Source organism: Danio aesculapii, chromosome 20, assembly GCF_903798145.1.
Source record: "Danio aesculapii chromosome 20, fDanAes4.1, whole genome shotgun sequence".
NCBI classification, from domain to species: Eukaryota; Metazoa; Chordata; class Actinopteri; order Cypriniformes; family Danionidae; genus Danio; species Danio aesculapii.
In genome coordinates this window covers 50,388,879-50,410,178 of record NC_079454.1, presented here as the reverse complement: position 1 = coordinate 50,410,178, position 21,300 = coordinate 50,388,879, and the positions used below count along the sequence as shown (strand labels likewise).

General features: G+C 37.1%; 1 protein-coding gene across 1 annotated transcript in view; it reads left to right on the top strand.

The window, feature by feature from the left end:
- The window catches only part of col12a1b (collagen, type XII, alpha 1b), a 219,651-nt gene that overhangs the window by 10,950 nt on the left and 187,401 nt on the right, over positions 1-21,300 (top strand). The window contains exons 4-10 of the mRNA XM_056480643.1: positions 569-712; positions 2,060-2,116; positions 7,921-8,184; positions 12,341-12,505; positions 12,630-12,803; positions 12,900-13,190; positions 16,248-16,850. Coding sequence (XP_056336618.1) covers positions 569-712; positions 2,060-2,116; positions 7,921-8,184; positions 12,341-12,505; positions 12,630-12,803; positions 12,900-13,190; positions 16,248-16,850 — 1,698 coding nt within the window. The remainder of the gene's footprint in view (positions 1-568; positions 713-2,059; positions 2,117-7,920; positions 8,185-12,340; positions 12,506-12,629; positions 12,804-12,899; positions 13,191-16,247; positions 16,851-21,300) is intronic.

The window sequence follows — 21,300 nt, the reverse complement described above, 5'->3', positions numbered from 1 at the left end:
ATGATGGAACTACAGAAGAGTCAAGCTTTAAGTAGAAAAATTAACAAAACTCTTTGGACATTATTCATTGAAATGCTAACCATCCAATCCGATCTAATAATCTATGCTAAGCGAAGCTAAACGTGCTTCCGCCAGACCTAGAGATTGTCTGAATGCCTTAAAAATTGTAAAACTCAACTCTAACTCTTGGGGTGTTGCAATAATAGGCTATTTTCAAAAACAGTAGTGTTCCTTTAACCTCAGGCTGCTTGAGGGGAACCATCCCTGTTGTAGGTGTACTTTTGCTTGCGATAAGAAAGCATCTGGTAAACGACAAGTAACCTTTAAACTCACCGCCACAGGCAACTCTTGGGAAATGCGTTCTGGCGTGCCCTTTTAAAAATGATTTAAACCTGGACTGTTACTCATCACTTGTCTTGGGAAGTCATTAATGCTTCCCTAATCTAGCTTTTGTGTGTCTAGACTAGATTTATCTACTTATAAATAAAGATGTTATCTTGACGTTGAATGTATATCACCATGTGATGTTTTAACATTGTACATGCAAATGTTCCCCATCTCTCTGCAGAAGAGCCTGTTAAGGAATTTACACTTTCTTCCACCTCAACCAAAACCTCTATCACTGATTTGACCCCCGATGTGGATTATGTTGTTACGATAACGTCATATTTGGGATCAGAAGAAAGTATACCAATCTCTGGTCAAATAACAAGTAAGTGGAAATCAATTGTATTGCTTGATATGCCATTAATGCATGGAGACCACGGTCGTAGCTGTCATAAAAGATCTTATTTGGGAAAAATACGTAATACATTGTTTTGCTGTAATGTATGTCGTTTTTCTAAAGTAACTTAGACGAGAATTTGCTATTTGTGGTTGTAATCTCTATTAAAGTGTTAGATGACCACAAAAATAAAATGACCTTATCATTTACTCTCCCTCAAGTGGTTTTAAACCTTTATCAATTCAGTTCATCTTTATTTCTCTAGCACTTTTACAATGTAGATTGTGTGAAATCAGCTTAACATAGAAGTTCTAGGAAATTGAAATATGTCAGTCCAGTTTTTAGAGTTGAAGTTTAGTTTAGTTCAGTTCAGTGTGGTTTAATTTCACTGCTGAAAGTCCAAACACGATGCGAAAACAATGCAAACAAGAGCAAGTCCATCGATGCGCAACTCTCTACAAGTTGCCAACCCCAAATTATGCGTTTCTGTCCTCTGTTGAACACAAAAGAAGATATTTTAAAGAATACTGGGTGATGAACCCATCGACTTTCATAGTACACTAATAAAATTATTCATTGGATTTACTTCATTTTTTTCAATTAAGTTGTTGCAAACGATTAAAATGGGCTTAATTTAAACAAACAAACTAAGAGAGACATTTCTAAATTTTATTAGTTTGTTTAAATTAAGCCAATAAAAATGTTATCTTAAGAAAAAAGTAAATCCAATGAACCATTTTCATACCTGTCAACACTGGGATGTGAAAATAAGGGATACCCAACCTCCCCAAAAAAATCCCCAAATTACCAAATCTGTTCATTTGGAGCTGCGAAGGGAACGCAGTTGTCAAAATAAAGATTTTGAAAGCAAAATACACCTAAGAGAGATGACTTTAATGCTTTATTTTTAAATCATTACAAGTTTAAATGTTAGAATGTTCTAAATGAATAGGGCATAGGGGGGATAAGTGGGAATAGAACACAACCAGGAACTCTGCTCCTAACTGCAGCTCCAGAAGTATAGTTGCAAGCGTACAAGTTTGCGAATGTTCGTTGCAATGACAGATTTGTGAAACAGCAAATCAATAAACTATGTTTGTAACGCAACTTGCGATCTTAGTTGGCTAACGATGGTTTTCGGAAACGCACTCCTGACTAGAGCAGATGCAAAACAGTATATAGTGCAAAAAGTACAGCATAATGCAAAACAGTATTCACAAACTACTAAAGAAGGGCTGGAAATTTATTGGTCAAAAGGAGTGGAAATTCATTTAGTAGAAGAAATGTCTGTACATGAATCTTTATTGATTTTGTATGTGTTTTGTTTGCTTTAAGTCCAATCAAGCGGTTTTGAAGGAGGTACCAGGAAACCTCAGGTCTCAGATGCAGTCAGTAAGTACACACACCTCCAGGCTCTTTCCATTGCTCTGTTTTATTGAGAGTTTCCACACCAGTCAATAGGCAAATGTGTGCATGTCTGTCTTTCTTTTCCAAAATGTATGATTGCTGATAACAGTTTAGCTTGTTTAGTCAGCATTAAGTTTTCCAGACATGATAAACTGAGCCAACGTTTCCAGCGTGGCTTTTGGGTTTGTAAGTGGTCCCTTTGCGCCTGATTTTAAAATAAAACCCCTAAACCTTATCCAATGCAGAAAGTGGAAAAGCTTTACAACTCCTCTCTTTACAAGAGCATTGCAGCCTTGTCCTCCAGATGAAGGTGAACTGCTTTACTTTTACTTTCCTACATTAATCAGAAGTGGAAAATCCAAACCCTCCAACCTCAAATACCAAAATGGTTAGTTAGCATGTCCTGTGTAGACGACCCGCTAACAAAACCCATTTACTGTGCTGGCACAAGTGGAAAATAAGCGAATCTAATTACAGCAATAAAGAAAGGCATGCTACGATATGTCAGCAACTTCTTGTCCTGTCCCGTCTAGCGTAAGGGTTTGCCAACATCTCACCAAGGACGTTGCCGTCTCAATCTGCTCAACGGCAGCAAATTCCTCAAATCGTTTTTCGACTGCAAGATTAAAACTGTATGGAGGATTAGGATTAATGGAGTTCAAGAGAGAGGGAGTGACTAGTCATGACTTGCCTAATAAGATTCCATATATTGGAGACACAACTCATGAATCAATAGAGAATGACTTGTGAACGATGTGTGTTGTGTAATAGATAAATGTTATGCTGTTACGGGGCATTCTACCAGAAGCGTACATTTTCTCTTATAAAAATGGGACAGGGCCTGTTCTTTAAGCTTGTCATACTCAAATCATTCCACAAAATGCATTTGAATGCTACCTTGATCACTGTGGTACGGTATTTAAGATGGAAACACTAGGGTTACTGCAACATTTAAAATGTATGACCCTTTTTGTGAATGGTGGAGGCAATTGAGCTGACAACCAACCAAATTATGCCAAAATAAGTGTTTATTTTACAAAGTGAGTAAATAATAAACAAAGTATATACAAAATAAAAGAAAACGAGAATAAATAAGTGAAGTTTAGTTATAAACTAATTTCGAGAGGATCACGTGCTTATGATTGCTACTGGCTGGATCCGCATTATCCTCAATGCACCAATCAGATGACTCCTAAGCTACTACAAATACCCTGGGTTACGTACAACCGCTATCTTCGTTTTGAAGAATCCCCCCCCATCCACCCCTACTCCTCCTTCTTCATAGATGGGTGACACGGTGGCCCAGTGCTTAGCACTGTTGCCTCACAGCAAGAATGTCTCTGGTTCTAGGCTTTACCAAACCAGCAGACATTTCTGTGTAGAGTTTGCATTTTCTCACCGTGCTCACGTGGGTTTCCCCCGGGTTCCCCGGTTTCCTCCCACCGTCCCATGCTCCTAGTAAATGATTATCTCTCAAGAGCAATCACTGGCTGTTCATTGGTTGTTACAGCAGGGGAGTTCTCGAGATTTACCTGAGCTCAAACTCCCCTCTCGCCTTGCAACGGGAGGGAGCCCCGGGCTCGAGGATCTTATGAGCTCAGGGCTCTCTCCCGGGACAGCATGCCAAACAAGCTTATAATTAATCATCAGCTAAGTGTGAACTCTTGAAATGGTTGTAATAGAGGGGAAGAGCAACAAAAGTGGTGCCAAAGAAAATAATAAAACAAAACAACTCTAACTAAAACCCACAATCTCTATACTATCTAATAAAAGAAAGAAAAAGAAAATTCTTCAGAGTTTTCACGCCCTGTCTAAACTACACTACTAACCAAAAACGTAAACAAAACTTACAATGAGTGGCGCACACTTCTAAAGTGTGTATAATACATTTGCATTTCCTATGTGTAGCAGCATGTAGGTCACGTGACATCTACCCTGTCCTCGAATCCCATTGATGTTGTGGGTCTAGTGATCAGAAAGAAAACATAATTATAACACTCTTTTAAAGATCGATTTCAGCAAAAATTATTACAGCACACATAGCACAAGAAACTGTTAAGCAATCCAGTAAAACACACTGTCAAGCAATCCAGCAAACACACTGTCAAGCAACCCAGCAATCACACACACAACAGTGAGCAAGCAAAAAGCAGGCTAGTGTTCTGCCACACCGGCTTCCTTTTAAGTAGGGAAGTCCACTTGTGATTGGTCATTGATGACATCATTGTAGTGGTAATGATGACTGGCATCTAGCTTAGCCAATGAGGAGCTGAAATTGGGCGGACCTAAAGAAAATGACAGGTAGAGAGAGAAAACAAAAACACAGGCACAGATACTGAGTCGTAACAGCTGTCAAATTCTGTCAATGCCAAATTCTCCTCCGTCAAATGATGTCACTTCCTCATAGCCTTAAAGGTGTATTACACGCATTTTATGTTAAATTTAATACAAATGTGACGCAGCTGACAGAAACATAAGGACAGTTGTAAAATAGCATTTATTTGTAGAGTTTATTTATAATTTCCTGTTTTTAAATCTATTGATGTGAATGATGTGAACTTAAACTTGCAATTTCTGAAGTGTTTTCCTCCCTAAATAACAGTTTTTAGCATAACAAAATTATTATTAATAAAGCTGTAGGTCCAATTTGGCTGAGGACCAGGACAATGACAGGGTTTGGAAATTCGTATAGTGTTTTTAATAAAGAAAAAAAAAATCTGACAGCCTTATGCAGTGTTTCCCAACCCTGTTCCTGGAGGCACACCAACAGTACATATTTTGTATGTCTCCCTTATCTGACCCATTCGTGTCAGGTTTTGGGGTCTTTTCTAATGTTCTGTTTGATTAGGGAGAGGTTGAAAATGTGTACTGTTGGTGTGCCTTCAGGAACAGGGTTGGGAAACACTGGCCTAATGAATGATATATTTCTTTACACTCACAGAAGGCATCCATTTTAGACTTGTTTTTGGATGAAATCTTTTTGTGTGTGTGTGTGTGTGTGTGTGTGTGTGTGTGTTAATGTTTTTATTTCAAGGACAGATAATGTACGTTTCTGGTAGAATGTTCCATACAAGGGTGACCCCCTTCATATTTTTGCTTCACAATATGACACACAGTCAAGCATACACATACAGCTGTGAATGATCAACTAACACCTGAATGTGTTTCCATATTTACAAACTTTGAGATTGAATAAATCTATTGATTCAATGAAATTTTACATTCGAGGGCAAAATGAATGGTATCCCTTCAAAAATAATTTTTGAATATTTCTCAAGAATTCAACACATTTTTAACACAATACAGGGTGATTCAAAAACAATACCACAACTTTGAAAATCTGTATTTAATCAAAGAAACATGATGGAACATTTGGGTAATTAATTAATGTGAAGAGTACTTCAGAGCTTCCTTAAATCGATGACAGAAAGAGCTTAGCTGTCCCTTAGTTCCTGTGGAATTCTTTTTCACTCACCCTGTAGTTTTAATAGCTCATTTCTAGTAACTCATTTATTTTTTCTTTACCATGATGACAGTACATAATATTTTACTGGTTATTAAATAAGATACTAGTATTCAGTTTAAAGAACAATTCAAAGGTTTAACTAAGTTAACCCTTTAACTATTCCTTAACATTCCCCTAACCCTTTAATGTTTGGATTGCATTTCTTAACTCCTAATGTTGCTAATTAACACATTGAATGCATTTTTTTAACACATCCCATAATTTCTTAAATATCAGCCTCTACCAAATGGTTGATATGTCGGTTCATGGTAAAAGTACTAGACTTAATACATATACTATGAAAAATATGAAGTGTGAGAACGATTTGTTTAACAAAATATTCAAAATAAAAAAAAATGTGAATATTAAATCATCTTTATTTTTTGAAGTATGAGAAATACGCAACGCAGTAGGTAGTGCTTTCGCCTCACAGCAAGAAGGTCGCTGGTTTGAGCCTCGGCTGGGTTAGTTGGCGTTTCTGGGTGGAGTTTGCATGTTCTCCCTGCATTCGTGTGGGTTTCCTCCGGGTGCTCCGGTTTCCCCCACAGTCAAAAGATTTGCGGTACAGGTGAATTGGGTAGGCTAAATTGTCCATAGTGTATGAGTGTGAATGAGTGTGTGTGGATGTTTCCCAGAGATGGGTTGCAGCTGGAAAGGTATCCGCTGCAAAAAAACAGCCTGATTTCACGAGAAAACGTAAGTATTTTACGTTTTGACAGTTTAGTGGCTAATTCGTACGAATTCGCACCAGTTCAGTCGTACAAAATTGTACGATTTGAAGGAGGCGTGGCACCTAACCCCACCCCTAAACCCAACCGTCATTGGCGGATGAGCAAATCGTACTAAATTGTACGAATTAGATCGTACGAATTCGTACGAATTAGCCACGAAATCAAAAAGTTACGAATTGCCGTGAGATTGTGTTGGAAAAACATATGCTGGATAAGTTGGCGGTTCATTCCGCTGTGGCGACCCTGGATTAATAAAGGGACTAAGCTGACAAGAAAATGAATGAATGAATGAGATAAAATATTTCAGATTCTCATTTAACATGTTTTCTTCTTGTTTTTTTTTTTTTTTTAACAATAAAACCAAAATCACGTGTAGTAGTGCAACAGGATTATGTTTGCAATGCTGTGTGTGTGAGCCATTATTTAAAACAGTCACTCTTTAAATGACTTTAACAGTCATTATTTAAAACAGTAAAAACATGGTCAATTGTCTAACCATCAACAGTCTAAAAAATGTATTATGGGGGCTAATAATATAGACTTTAAATAAAAAAATTTATATAATAGTATTATTCCAGCCAAACTAAATGAAATGAGCCTTTCAACAGAAGAAAATTATAATAGAAAATACTGTGAGAATTTCCTTGCTCTTGGGAAATATTTGAAAAATAATAAAAATTTCAAAAAAGGACTGATAATTCTGCCTTCAACTCTATGCAAAAGAGTTTGCATTTTATCAATAGCTACATTTCAATTTGGAAATACGCATGAAATTTTTTTTTGCTGGAAACGCCAAGATGCGCATCAATTTTGAAAAAACATATGCGCATAAAAAAACCTATGCGCATAACTATAGGATAAACTTGATATTCCATTAGAAAAGATGCGCATAAACTATGATGGAAACATTTTTGCACAACAAATTCCAGTACTGTATGTGCATTAAAAAAGGTCATGTGATGATGAAAATGTGTGTGAATGGACAAACTAGCAGGCTGACCAGACTGTAAAACATCTGAACTGTTGTTTTGGTCATTCTAAAACGCTTTAACCATTTCAATATTAGTATTATTAGTGTATTAGTATTATTAGTAGCATCTCTTCTCTATGTCTTACACCGTCAAACGCTAGCATATGATTATTGTGTGTCGGCATTGACTTCTGAGGCGCAAGTCATTTATTAGATGAAGAAAAGATTCACGCAGCTTCTCCTACCACTGCAAATTCCATTTTTACTGATGATATTTGGCACCAGATAATCAGGAAGTGACGATTTTGTTCTCTTTGACTCGTTGGATGGAAACGCTGCTTTATTCGCACGTCTTTTGTGCGATTTTTCATGTTTTGCGCATAAATTTAATTCACATTTTTGGATGGAAACACAGCTATTGTCCAACGTAAAACAATCTAACTAAATCAAATGCATGGTATATTTTTTCTGAATGTCTGTTCAGACATTTGTGTTGTCAAATGTGTTTAAAGTGAGTGGTTTATATATTTTTAAGTGTCCAGTGCAGAGCTTTTGACTCATTGACCTCATTATGTCTCCGTAGAATGCTCAATAGGCTCCATTGCCGACCTTGTCTTCCTGGTGGACGGCTCTTGGAGTGTCGGACGGGAAAACTTCAAATTCATTCGTAACTTCATCGCAGCCCTGGCTGGTGCGTTTGACTTGGGGGAGGACAAGACTCGAGTGGGTGTTGTTCAGTACAGCACCGACACCAGAACTGAGTTTAACCTTAACCAGCACTTTAGACGGGCCGATCTACTCAGAGCCATTAACAATCTGCCATACAAGGGCGGCAACACCATGACAGGTACCACATTAAACACTTATGCATTCAAACTAAAGCCTACACATACATAGTGATATAAGGGTTCCTACGGGTCATGCAAGTTTCTGCAATGTCATGGAATATGGTCATTTTGAGATGCTAAAAATCAGGGAATCAGGGAAGTCATGGTATACCAGCTACTTTTGTTTGTTACTTTAATTTTTAGTTTTCATTTATCAAAATATAATTTGTCTATGTCATTTATTTAGGTCATTATTTCACACCTCTTGTTATTATTAGGCTATATTTGAGCTCCATATTTTTCCCTTTCATTCTCATCAACTGGCAAACACCTAAATGATTTTATTAATTACTTTCTCACATGTTGTTTCAATCGACTGAGACTTTCATTCATGTTCAGAACACAAATTAAGATATTTTAGATGAAATGCGAGAGCTCCCTCATTCTCCATAGATGGCACATGACGTCAGATTGATGTTGTACCCCATAGGTCTCTAACTCAATTAAATGGAGGGCTGCAGCTCTGTGTAGTTTTGATCCAACCCTAATCAAACACAGCTGGTCCAAATGATCAAGATTAGACTCTTATAGGTCTAATCAAGTTCAAGACTATTAGACACGGTAAAGTCTCGATCGGATACGCGGCCGGCTGGAAGTGCAATATGCACATTAAGATAGCAGCATTTTATTATGACACTGTATAACAATCATTCATATTTTTACATTACTCTGATGGTTGGGTTTAGGGTTGGGGTGGGGGTAGGTGTTAAAAAATACAATTTATTGGGTAATTTAATAGATAACGTAAATAATACTCGCTACAACTACAGTTTTTACATTACAGTGATGGTTGGGTTTATGGTGTGGGTGGGGGTAGGTGTTGAAAAATACAATTTATTGGGTAATTTAATAGATAACGTAAATAATACTCGCTACAACTACAGTTTTTACATTACAGTGATGGTTGGGTTTATGGTGGGGGTGGGGGTAGGTGTTGAAAAATACAATTTATTGGGTAATTTAATAGATAATGTAAATAATACTCGCTACAACTACAGTTTTTACATTACAGTGATGGTTGAGTTTATGGTGGGGGTGGGGGTAGGTGTTGAAAAATACAATTTATTGGGTAATTTAATAGATAATGTAAATAATACTCGCTACAACTACAGTTTTTACATTACAGTGATGGTTGGGTTTATGGTGGGGGTGGGGGTAGGTGTTGAAAAATACAATTTATTGGGTAATTTAATAGATAATGTAAATAATACTCGCTACAACTACAGTTTTTACATTACAGTGATGGTTGGGTTTATGGTGGGGGTGGGGGTAGGTGTTGAAAAATACAATTTATTGCGTAATTTAATTGACAACATAAATAGTACTCGGTACAACTACTGTTTTTACATCACTGTGACGGTTGGGTTTAGGGTTGCGGTGGGGGTAAACATGAATAAAATACAATAAATGGGAAATTTAATAAATAATCTAAATAATTTTCGTTAACTTCCGGCCGCAACCATATCCGATCTAGCAGCAACCACCAGACACTATTAACCAGGTGTGAGTTGGAGGTGGTTGGAGTTAAACTATGCAGAACTGTTCTGCATACATCCATTATGAGGACGTTGCATTTTGTTTGGAAAGGAAAATCGTGTTGACGCCTGAACTAGGGTTGCACGATACTGGAATTCGATACCAATCGATACTGAAATTTAAAAAAACTTTTCCCGCTTACATTTGAGCGCTATTAAGCGCGTTCTTAAACAGCGCTAATTGGCAGTTGTGTTCATGTGCTCAACAGAAATGACTGTGATTTGTCATGAAGCTCATCAGTTCATTGAACTTACCGCTGTTTAGTGAGTGTAACCACAGATACAGGAACACTGGAGGGTTTTAAAGCCGTGATACATCAGCGGATCGCTCATACATTAGCTTATTGACAAACCAGCTGATTGACGTGACTTTGAAACAATCCAGTGTTCCTCTATCTGTGGATACATTCAGTAAACAGCGGTGAGATTGGTCAATTGATGACGTTTACAGCCAATCCCAGCCATTTTTGTTGAGCAGGTGAACACATGGCAAATCAGCACTGTTTAAGAATGTCAGCAAGAAGTGGCCGTTTTTAAAACTTCAGTATCGATTGGTGTCAAATTCCAGTATCGTGAAAACCCTGGCCAGAACCGTCAATGTCCAACATCCAACCTAAAATCAACCAAATATCATTGTCTAATGATGTTACAGCTTGACGTTGTGTGGACGTTCCCATTATGATGTCCATCAGACATTGGATTTTGGTGGCCATACCTGAAGAATATCAGTATGTCAGTATTTGACATCAATATGATGTAGATTTAAGATTTTGGCTTGAAGTTGGATTTTGGTCACTTTCCAAAACAACCAAAAATCAACCATATATCAATGTCATTTGATGCCATTATTGGATGTCAAAATAACTTTTTGACTTTAGACGTTGGCTAGACTTGAATTTAGGTCACCTAAAGCCATGACCTAAATCTAACCTAATATTAACATTGTGTGCCTGCTGGGATGGTTCAGAGAAGCCCAGGATAAAACGAAATAACATTCTCAAAACGGACCATATTCCTTCAATGGCTCAACTGAAATATGATCAATCCTTATACTTATTCTACTTATTATATAATCCTTATTATCAATTATAAATTATTTTGTTTGCACGTAAAACAAAAATAATGACTTTTGACTTAACAGATCCTTGTCATCGGTGTCAGTATATAGTGTGCATTCACAATATATATATATACACTACCTGTCAAAGATTTGGGGTCAGTTTTCATGTTTTTTTTTCAATTATTCTGTTCATCAAGGCAGCATTAATTAAATCTAAAAAAAAAGTTAAATCGTTAAATATTTATTAAAATAAAAAATGCTTTCTTGTTGTATGTAGTTTCAAGTGAAATTATTACTCCAGTCTATATTGCTTTTATTACTATTACCATTAATAATAATAATAATAATGATAATAATGAAAATAATAATTAGTATTAGACTGATTTCTGAAGGATCATGTGACTTCGAAGACTGGAGTAATGAAGGTGAAAATTCATCTTTAAAATCACTGTAATAAATTATTAAATTAAATTATAAACTACTTTTGAACAGTTATTTTATAGTGCAATTTTACAATTTGTACTGTATTTTTGATTAAATAAATGCAGCCTTGGTGAGCAGGATAAGCTTATTTTAAAACATTTTAAAATCACACTGACCCCAAACTTTTTAATGGTAATATATATATATATATCAAATATAAAATATATATCAAATCTGAGTAACACTTTGCAATAACAATACATGAATAATGATGTGTTCATATGTAAACTAAACATTCCTTTACTATGAATTAATGAAGAGTTAAGGTGTGCGCTAATGATGACCTTACATTAAATACATGAATCACAACAGTTCATGTGTGAATAACAGCTACCTTAATTACTTCTTAGTACATGTTGTTAATTAATGTATTAATTAACACTTAAATTTAAGCGAAATGTAACCAACATGAACTCATGAGCTGTTAAAGTATAATGTAGTCATGACTTTACTTGGAGGGGCACGTCACCATTAACTCATGCTTAACTACTCATGAACTCCTGTGTTTAAACTGTTCATGATGATGTTGACTGAACACTTTTCTATTGTTATTCAGTGTAAACAGACTAGTTGGATGTTCATAAGGAGTTGACTAGTAATTAAGAATGGGTTAATGATGATGTGCCCCTCCAAGTAAAGTAATGGTATAATTATACATTACCATATCATGAATTCAGGATGGTTAAATTAAGCGTAAACTAATGTGGTACATTAACACATTTATTAACAAACAATCATGTGTCAACAAGTAATTAAGGTAGCCAATATTCACACATGAACTCATGTGACTCTTGTAGTTAAAGTTAGTTCATGTTTAGCGCATGGTAAATTAATGTTTAGTTTACATATTAGTACGTCATTATTCACGTACTGTTATTGTAAAGTGTTACCAAAATCTGTAATAAATAGATAATAAAAATCTAGCTTGGAAAATCAAAGAAAAGTCAGGGAATTTGATATTTTATTTAGAGTGGGAATCCCGTATTACTCCTTATCAACATAGTAACCCTATGCATTTCAATTCATTTTTTTGTACAGGTGAAGCCCTGGATTACCTGCTGAAAAACATGTTCACAGAGGCCGCCGGTGCTCGAAAGGGATTCCCCAGAGTAGCTGTTGTTATCACAGACGGGAAATCTCAGGACCCCGTGGAGGGTTACGCCAAGAAGTTGAAGAACGCTGGAGTCGAAATCTTCACATTGGGTATGTGGTCGTTCATCATTGCTTGTCCTGCTTTCTCACAGAACTGGACAGCTTTCAAAGAAATCCATCTGCTCCGAAGAAATCCTTGAAAGGAATCTTATCCTCATTTATTATTTTCATTCAGGGATCAAAGAAGCAGATGAGGAAGAGTTAAAACAAATGTCTTCAACGCCCTACAGAACGCACGTGTACACGGTGCCAAACTTCGACATGATCAAAGCTGTGGAGAAATCGTTTATTGCGCAGGTGTGCAGCAGTGTTGACGACCAGCTCAACTCGCTGGCTAGCGGAGAGGAAGGTAAACAAACAATAACAAGTGTAAGTCTGCCACAGAGGGTTTATTAAACACATCCCCACGCATTAAACATGGCTTCTTCTTGTGTTTATTTTGCAGTGGTTGAACCAGCGTCAAACTTGCAAGTCACAGAGGTCGCGTCCAAGTCAATGCGGGTGACTTGGGATGCGTCTATTGGGGAAGTGACTGGATATAAGGTGCAGATGGTTCCCATGTTGGCCGGCAGCAAGCGTCAGGAGCTGTACGTTGGGCCGACTCAGACCTCTGTGAATGTGAGAGATTTGTCTCCTGATACTGAGTATGAGATCAGCTTGTTTGCACTCAAAGGTCTGACGCCCAGCGAGGCTGTTATGGCAATGGAGAAAACCCAACCTTTGAAGGTATCATTAGGTGAGGAAGGGTCTACAACATTGATCTATAATGACTGGATTGCTCATTGTGTTATAAACTGCTGAGATGCAGTGAAGGTATTGGAAATGTTTGATCCGGCATCTTACTATTCCCTACTGATAGAGGCCTACAACGTCTGCGCTACAGGGATCAGTCGAAAATGACCCACAGTACAGCTTGAAAACATGACCAGATGTTCACTAAAGTGTATGACAGGTTCACTTTAAGCTTATTTATTTACCATCATTACTTGCCTAATTACCCTAACTTACTTAATTAAACTAATTAAGCCTTTAAATGTCACTTTAAGCTGAATACTAGTATCTTGAACAGTATCTAGTCAAATATTAAGTACTATCATCGTGACAAAGATAAAAAGAAGTCTGTTGTTTGGAATTAGTTATTGAAACTATTACATTTAGAAATGTGTTGGGGAAAAAAAACGTAGCCCTATATATTCGTAATATGAAGATTGCGAATTATGTAGCCAGACGAATGTATGGCTGCGTTTTGTTTTTAAAACAAACACTACGAGCGGTATGACGCCGTTCCTTTTTGCGCTTACCAGCTGACCGATCTCAGTCAGTCAGTCAGTCAGTCAGTCAGTCAGTCAGTCAGTCAACAGCGACCTCTGGTGGATTTACGTGAGAAGAGCAGGCACAAAAGACCCTTGCAAGAAAAATTTGAGATCCTAAAAAGCGCGCACAGCGGCCTCTGAACGAAAACAAAAACGGCAAAAAACATAGCTCTTGGGATGTAGTTGGCGCTTTCCAGAAAAGTATATAGGGGTACGTAAATTGAATGAGCCTGGGTTGCAACCTTTCCTTCCCTCTTCCTCACTCCCTGGTCACATGGAATGTGACTTTAAGGTGGGGCCATCGATCCTTTAGGCGGGGCTATCAGTGATTTAGGGCAGGGCTATCAGGGCATGTCTCGTTTCTTCTCTGAGTTCATCCATTCGTCAGTCTTCCTTCATTTTGTTAGCAACGTCCATTTTTCAACAGTCCAATCAGTTCCGAAAGAGTGAAAGTGTCCTACATTTTTTTCTCATTTCACAACCATTTCAAGTCAGAGGTGCATTTCTCAAACAACAACATAACTCCTGGCTGTATGATGCATTGTTTGGGAGAAGAACGATGTAGAGACGAGTGTTTCCCAAAACCATAGTTGCTTGGTCGCAGATCCATCGTTTGAACAACGTTAGTTATAATGTAAAACGTCCGTAATCATGCTCTAAGCGGGGTGGAGTAACAACTTCTTAAAAGAAAATCCCCATTTTTTATGCAAATTATATTGTTTTACATGCACATGCATTTGAAAAAAAAATCCAACATTAGTTTTGGTAAAATCATGCACTCTCTTTCCATATTTAAAAAAAAAAATGTAAACGGCACATATAGGGCCTAATGTATGTTTCCTTTACAAATATTATTGAGAAGATATTCTATTCTAAAACATAAAACCGCATAGCTAGAACTCTAATCTCATGTAAATCATATCAATCTTTAGACTAATGGTTGTAATTTACAGTAGGACATTTAAAAATAAAAGAAAAAAATCCTACTTAATAATAATAATAATAATAATAATAATAATAATAATAATAATAATAATAATAATAATAATAATAATAATAATAATTATTATTATTATTATTATTAAGTTGGGTTTTGTTTATTTTTTAAATGTCTACTTTTACATCTTGACACATTGAAACCACTGCAGAAATGTTCTAACCAACAGGCCCATGTCATGTCAGCCTACATTACAGATTCATTTCTTAATAAATAACCTACCATTACGTAAATTACGTATCTTTGACTTAACGTAAATGGAGACATAATGTAAATTCTGCATTTAAATAATAGGTCACCTATAGCTTTCGTCATGACCCACGGCTGCATTCAAAATGGTATAAATGTTTTCAAAATCCAGAAACTATGCTTCTAACTACAGTTCTGTAGGTGTAGTTGGAAACGTACAAGTTTGCAATGCAGTTTGTGAATGTTCATTGGAATGACGGATTTCAAATCAATCAACCAACCAAAATTCGCCAAATCAACCAACTATGTTTGTATCGATGGAACTTGCGACCTTAGTTGGCCAACCATGGTTTTTGAAAACGCATCCCAGGATAGCAGAAAATGGACAATCTTAACTTACATTTGATGGCGACTTTTAATAATATAATACTACATTAAATAATACACTCCAATAACAAAACCACGTGATGGGTAAAATTGGAAGTAATATCTCTTATTAAAGCAGGTCCATATAACCATATACAAATACGATTTACCGTTATGCTTTTTAAATTGTATTGGCTTCAGGGGCGGACTGGGACAGTATTTTCAGCTGGGAAAGTTATGTTACCTGAGGCCACCTAAGCGATCAGTAAGTGAATAGCTGGGCGGGGGTGTGATGGGGGTGGGGGGATGGGGTGTGGAGTGGATTGGGGTTTGGGTGGTGTGGCGATCGGTAAGTGAAGGGTGGGGCTGTTTGGGTGGTTGGTTGGGGTTGCAGCGATCGGTAAGTGAAGAGGGAAGGATTCTAGAGAAGGCCAGATTCTAGGCAGGCCAGATTATTAACCATCAGGCCACCAGGAAATGTCATGATACTTCCGCATTAACAGCTACTTTTTTGATTTGATAAAAGCGGGGTGACAAATAATAAATTACTCTTACATACTAACCAAGAACAGACGCAAGTCATTTTCATTCTTATAGATCATCTTCTCAATATTAAAAAAATATTTTACTCTTTTAATGAAAGCAGAAATGCTTCACAATCCTATATAAATAATAATTTAATCTTTAGGCCATTTGTGTATGTAAGACAGGACACATGGAGGTTGCAGATCCAAACGGGTGTCTGCTTGGGTGATGTTTTCTCATTTAAAATCGTACAGTATCCTATTAATTCGATAGAATGCAAAGTAGGGCATACCAATATGGCGTCATGAGCAATCCAGTTCTCTATTATAGATCATACTCATCAATTATCCACCGTAATCAATTGAATGAACAATAGGTTGACTCACAAACTCTTTGCTCCTAGAATGTTCTCTGGGTGTGGATGTACAAGCCGACATCGTTCTCCTGGTTGACGGTTCCTACAGCATTGGGATTACAAACTTTGCTAAAGTTCGAGCGTTTTTGGAAGTCCTGGTCAACACTTTTGACATCGGACTGAACAAAGTTCAAATCAGCTTGGTCCAGTATAGCAGAGACCCATACACCGAGTTCTACCTCAATACCCACCATGATCTAAATGCTGTGGTCAAAGCCGTGAGAACCTTCCCCTACCGTGGAGGCTCTACAAATACTGGAAAAGCTATGACGTATGTGAGAGAGAGGATTTTTATTGCAACGAGAGGCGCTCGTGAGAACGTACCACGCGTTACAATTCTGATCACCGATGGGAAGTCCTCGGACGCTTTCAAAGACCCAGCTGCTAAGCTCAGGAACACTGATGTGGAGATTTTTGCAGTGGGTGTGAAAGATGCCGTCCGCTCGGAGCTAGAGGCGATTGCTAATCCTCCAGCGGAGACCCATGTGTACACCGTAGAGGACTTCGATGCTTTCCAGAGGATTTCCAATGAGCTAACCCAGTCCATCTGTCTGAGGATTGAGCAAGAGCTTCTGAACATCAAGAGGAGAAGTGAGTAGGATCTGATTTTAAGACTCTAACTGCTTTAGAAGTATGTTGGTCTGTGGGTCTAGACCAGGGTTGCTCAACACTGTTTCTGGAGATCCACCTTCCTCCAGATTTAAGCTGCGGTCACACTGGGCTTTCCTCCCATAGACTTCCATTCATACGCACGCAAATGCGTCAGACCGGAAACGCAGAGTCATGCATCAAGTTTCTCAAGCTGCTGCGGTGCAAAGTTCAAGCTTGGTGAACTCTGACCTGCAAAATCGCTTCACTTGACTGCGTGAGACCAATCGAGGATCAAAACATGACCTCTCTGGACAGAAATTTAAAGCATGGAGCAATCGCTTGCTTTTTTTAATGTCTAATCCCGCCCCTTTTTGTAGCGCCGCACGACAGAATTTCGCACACACAAAGCCCAATGTGACCGCAGCTTTAGGTTTGAAACCCATATTGAACACACCTGCCTGTCATTATCAAGTGCTGTTCAGGTCCTATTTAATTGGTTCAGGTGTGTTTGATCAGGATTGAAGCTGAAGTCTGTACACTCTCAGAAATAAAGGTATGCAAGCTGTCACTGGGGTGACAACGGATTTGTACTTAAAGGGTCCATATTGGTACCTCAAAAGTTTATACTGTATTAGTACCTACAAATTTTAAGAGGAACATATTTGTACTTTTTAGGTACTAATATGTACCCTTGATTTATTAATATGGACCTTGTTGGTACAAATTTGTACCTTTTGAAAAGGTACCACCCCAGTGAGAGCTTGCGTACCTTTATTTCTGAGACTTTGTAAATAGGTAGATCTCCAGGAACAGGGTTGAGCACCCCTAGACTTACGTCGATGTACATTTCAATCTCTAGTTTTGTTCCAGTTTGCACAAAAGTCTAATGGGTTTATTTGAGCCAAAATCACCTTTTTTCATCATTTGCTTACCCCTTTTTTAACATCTGGCTTCTTTTGTGGATCTCAAAATTAATTATTTAACAGAGTGTCTAAAGTGTTGAGAAAACTGAGCAAAAAGCAAGCAAGAACCAAAAAGTAGTGGTTGTGTGTTGCATTTAAAGTCTTTTATAGTCAAACAATAGCTTGGTGTTTGAACATTTTGGTCACGCTTCATTTTAAGGTCTATTTTCACTCTTAAAAAGCCGTTTGCCTCAACAAATCTCTAATTTGCTGCTTACTTATAGTTATTAAGGTAGCAGTTAGGTTTATGTATTGGGTAGGATTAGGGATGTAGAATAAGATCATGTAGAACATGTACTTTAATAAACAGCCAATATCTTAATAAGAGGCAGGCAAGCCACTAGTTAATAGTGAGAATTAAAGCCTGAGAATTGAGCAAGAGCTTCTGAACATCAAGAGGTAAAGTGAGTAGGGTCTGATTTTAAGGTGCTTTCACACCTAGACGTTTGTTTCAGAACCTGGTGCATTTGCTCAGTTTATTTGGACATGAACACAGCAATCGAACTCTGATCTGTACCAATTGGTCCGAGATTGCCTGAATGAGCTAGTCTCGGCTCGGTTGAAGCGAACGCTGGAGCTGATCGTGAGAAAGCGATATGATCTAACAGACTAACAAACCAGGCTCTTTGCTATGTACATGTCATGTCGAATACGAAAGTGAAAACAATCTGAACTGTTAACAAGAGCTGTTTATTCATTAGGAAAATTGACCGAACTGCAATCTCTGTTTATCTGTTATTTCTGTCCATAATGTAGAGCCTATAATGCATAATTCCAACCAATGGCTTTGTATTAGAAAGTCATACCTCTGATTGATATTTGGTGATGATATCTGTAGGTGTCACCATTCAAAATTAAAGCACACCTTTTCGCTTATAATGTTCTTATTGCGTCCTAAATTAAAATAACGACTAATGACAACAGATCAGGACTCTGAAAAACACTGACCAATGTGAGGAGAGTTTACTCGTACATGACTTGTTTGAACTATTTTGCCCTATTTAGAAACTTTGCCGTTTGAAAGTGAACTGCACCAAGAACAAAACTCAACATTTTAACAATTTTAATCCCTGTTTTAGAATCAAACAATCAATCTACAGCTGTGAAAGCACCCTAAGACTATTACTGCTTTATAAGTATGTTGTTCTCTGGGTTTATTTGGTGTCTGGGTCTACTCTGGGTTCCCGGAGATCTACCTTCATGCAGAGTTTAGCTCCAACCCTGATCAAACACAACTTAACCATCTAAGTAGGATCTAAAGGAGCACTTGGTAGTTAAAAACAGGTGTGTTTGATCAAGGTTGCAGCTGAACTCTGAAAGGTCTATCTCCAGAATTGGGTTAAACGTTTCTGGTCTAGACATTTATTGATATATGCTTCAAATTCTGATTTTGTACCAAAGCCTATAGCTTCGTTTGACCCAAAAATCTTTTGTTTTGGTCATTTGCTTAGCTTTTTTTTTTTTTAATCTGGCTTTCCGAGGTGGATCACCAAACAGATGATTTAACAGAGTGTCTAAAACTGGTAAAAAATAACATTTTAACCAAAACCAAGCAAGAACCAAAAAGTAGTAGTAGTGTGTTGCATTTAAAGTCTTCTAAAGTAAAACAATAGCTTGGTATTTGAACATTTTGGTCACACTTTATTTTAAGGTACATTTCTCACTATAATCAACCAGTAATTATGACTTTTGCCTCAAATATTTCCTAACTTTCTGCTTATTTATAGTTATTAAGTTAGTAGTTTTGTTTAGGTATTGAATAGGGGCAGTAGAATAAGATCATGCAGAACATGTACTTTATAAACACCAATAAACAGCCAATATCTTAATAATAGGCAGATAAGCCACTAGTTAATAGTGAGAATTAATGCCTGAGAATTGAGCAAGAGCTTCTGAACATCAAGAGGAGAAGTCAGTAGGATCTGATTTTAAGACTATAACTGCTTTAGAAGTATGTTGGTCTCTTTTCTACCTGGTCTTTTGGTCTACTCTGGGTTCCTGGGGATATATCTTCATGCAGAGTTTAGCTCCAACCCTGATCAAACACAACTAAACAGGATCTAAAGGAGCACTTGGTAGTTAAAAACAGGTGTGTTTGATCAAGGTTGCAACTGAACTCTGGAAGGTTGACCTCTAGGAACAGGGTTGAACACCTTTAGCCTAGATGTACATAAATATTCGCTTCAAACTCTGGCTTTGAACCAACGCCTAATAGGTTTATTTGAGCCAACAATCTTTTTTTGGTCATTTGCTTACCTTTTTAAAAATCTGGCTCCTTTTTTGGATTACAAAGCAAATTATTTAACAGAGTGTCTCAAACTAGTAAAAAAAAAAAAAAAGAAGCAAGCAAGAACCAAAAAGTAGTAGTAGTGTGTTGCATTTAAAGTCTTCTGAAGTCCAACAATAGCTTGGTATTTGAATATTTTGGTCATGCTTTATTTAAAGTACAGTTCTCACCATTAATCAACTATACAGTATGGGTTTTTTCTCAATAAATTCCTAATTTGCTGCTTATTAATTGTTATTAAGTTAGTAGTTTGGTTTAGGTATTGAATAGGGGATGTAGAATAAGATCATGCAGAACATGTACTTTATAAGCACCAATAAACAGCCAATATCTTAATAATAGGCAGGTAAGACACTAGTTAATAGTGAGAATTAATGTCTGAGAATTGGGCAAGAGCTTCTGAACATCAAGAGGAGAAGTCAGTAGGATCCGATTTTAAGACTATTACTGCTTTAGAAGTTTGTTGGTTTCTGGGTCTACTCTGGGTTCCTGGACATTCACCTTCATGCAGAGTTTAGCTCCAACCCTGATCAAACACAACTTAACCAACTAAGCAGGATCTAAAGGAGCACTTGGTAGCTAAAAACAGATGTGTTTGATCAAGGTTGCAGCTGAACTCTGAAATGTTGATCTCCAGGAACAGGGTTGAACACCTCTAGTCTAGATGTACGTCAATATATGCTTCAAACTCTAGTTTTATACTTAAACCTAATTGGTTTATTTAACCAATTTTTTTGGTCATTTGCCTACCCTTTTTTCAAAATCTGGCTTCTTCCCTGGATCACAAAGCAAATTATTAAACAGAGTGTCAAAAATGGTAAATATAACATTTTAACCACATGGAAAAGAAGGCAAGAACCAAAAAGTAGTAGTGTGCTGCATTTTAAGTCTTCTGAAGTCCAACAATAGCTTGGTATTTGAACATTTTGGTCACACTTTATTTAAAGTATAATTCTCACTATTAATAAACCAATAATTATGTTTTTTTTTCTCAATAAATTTCTAATTTGCTGCTTATTAATAGTTATTAAGTTAGTAGTTTGGTTTAGGTATTGAATAGGGGATGTAGAATAAGATCATGCAGAACATGTACTTAATATGTACTAATAAACAGCCAATATCTTAATAATAGGCAGGTATGACACTAGTTAATAGTGAGAATTAATGCCTGAGAATTGGGCAAGAGCTTCTGAACATTAAG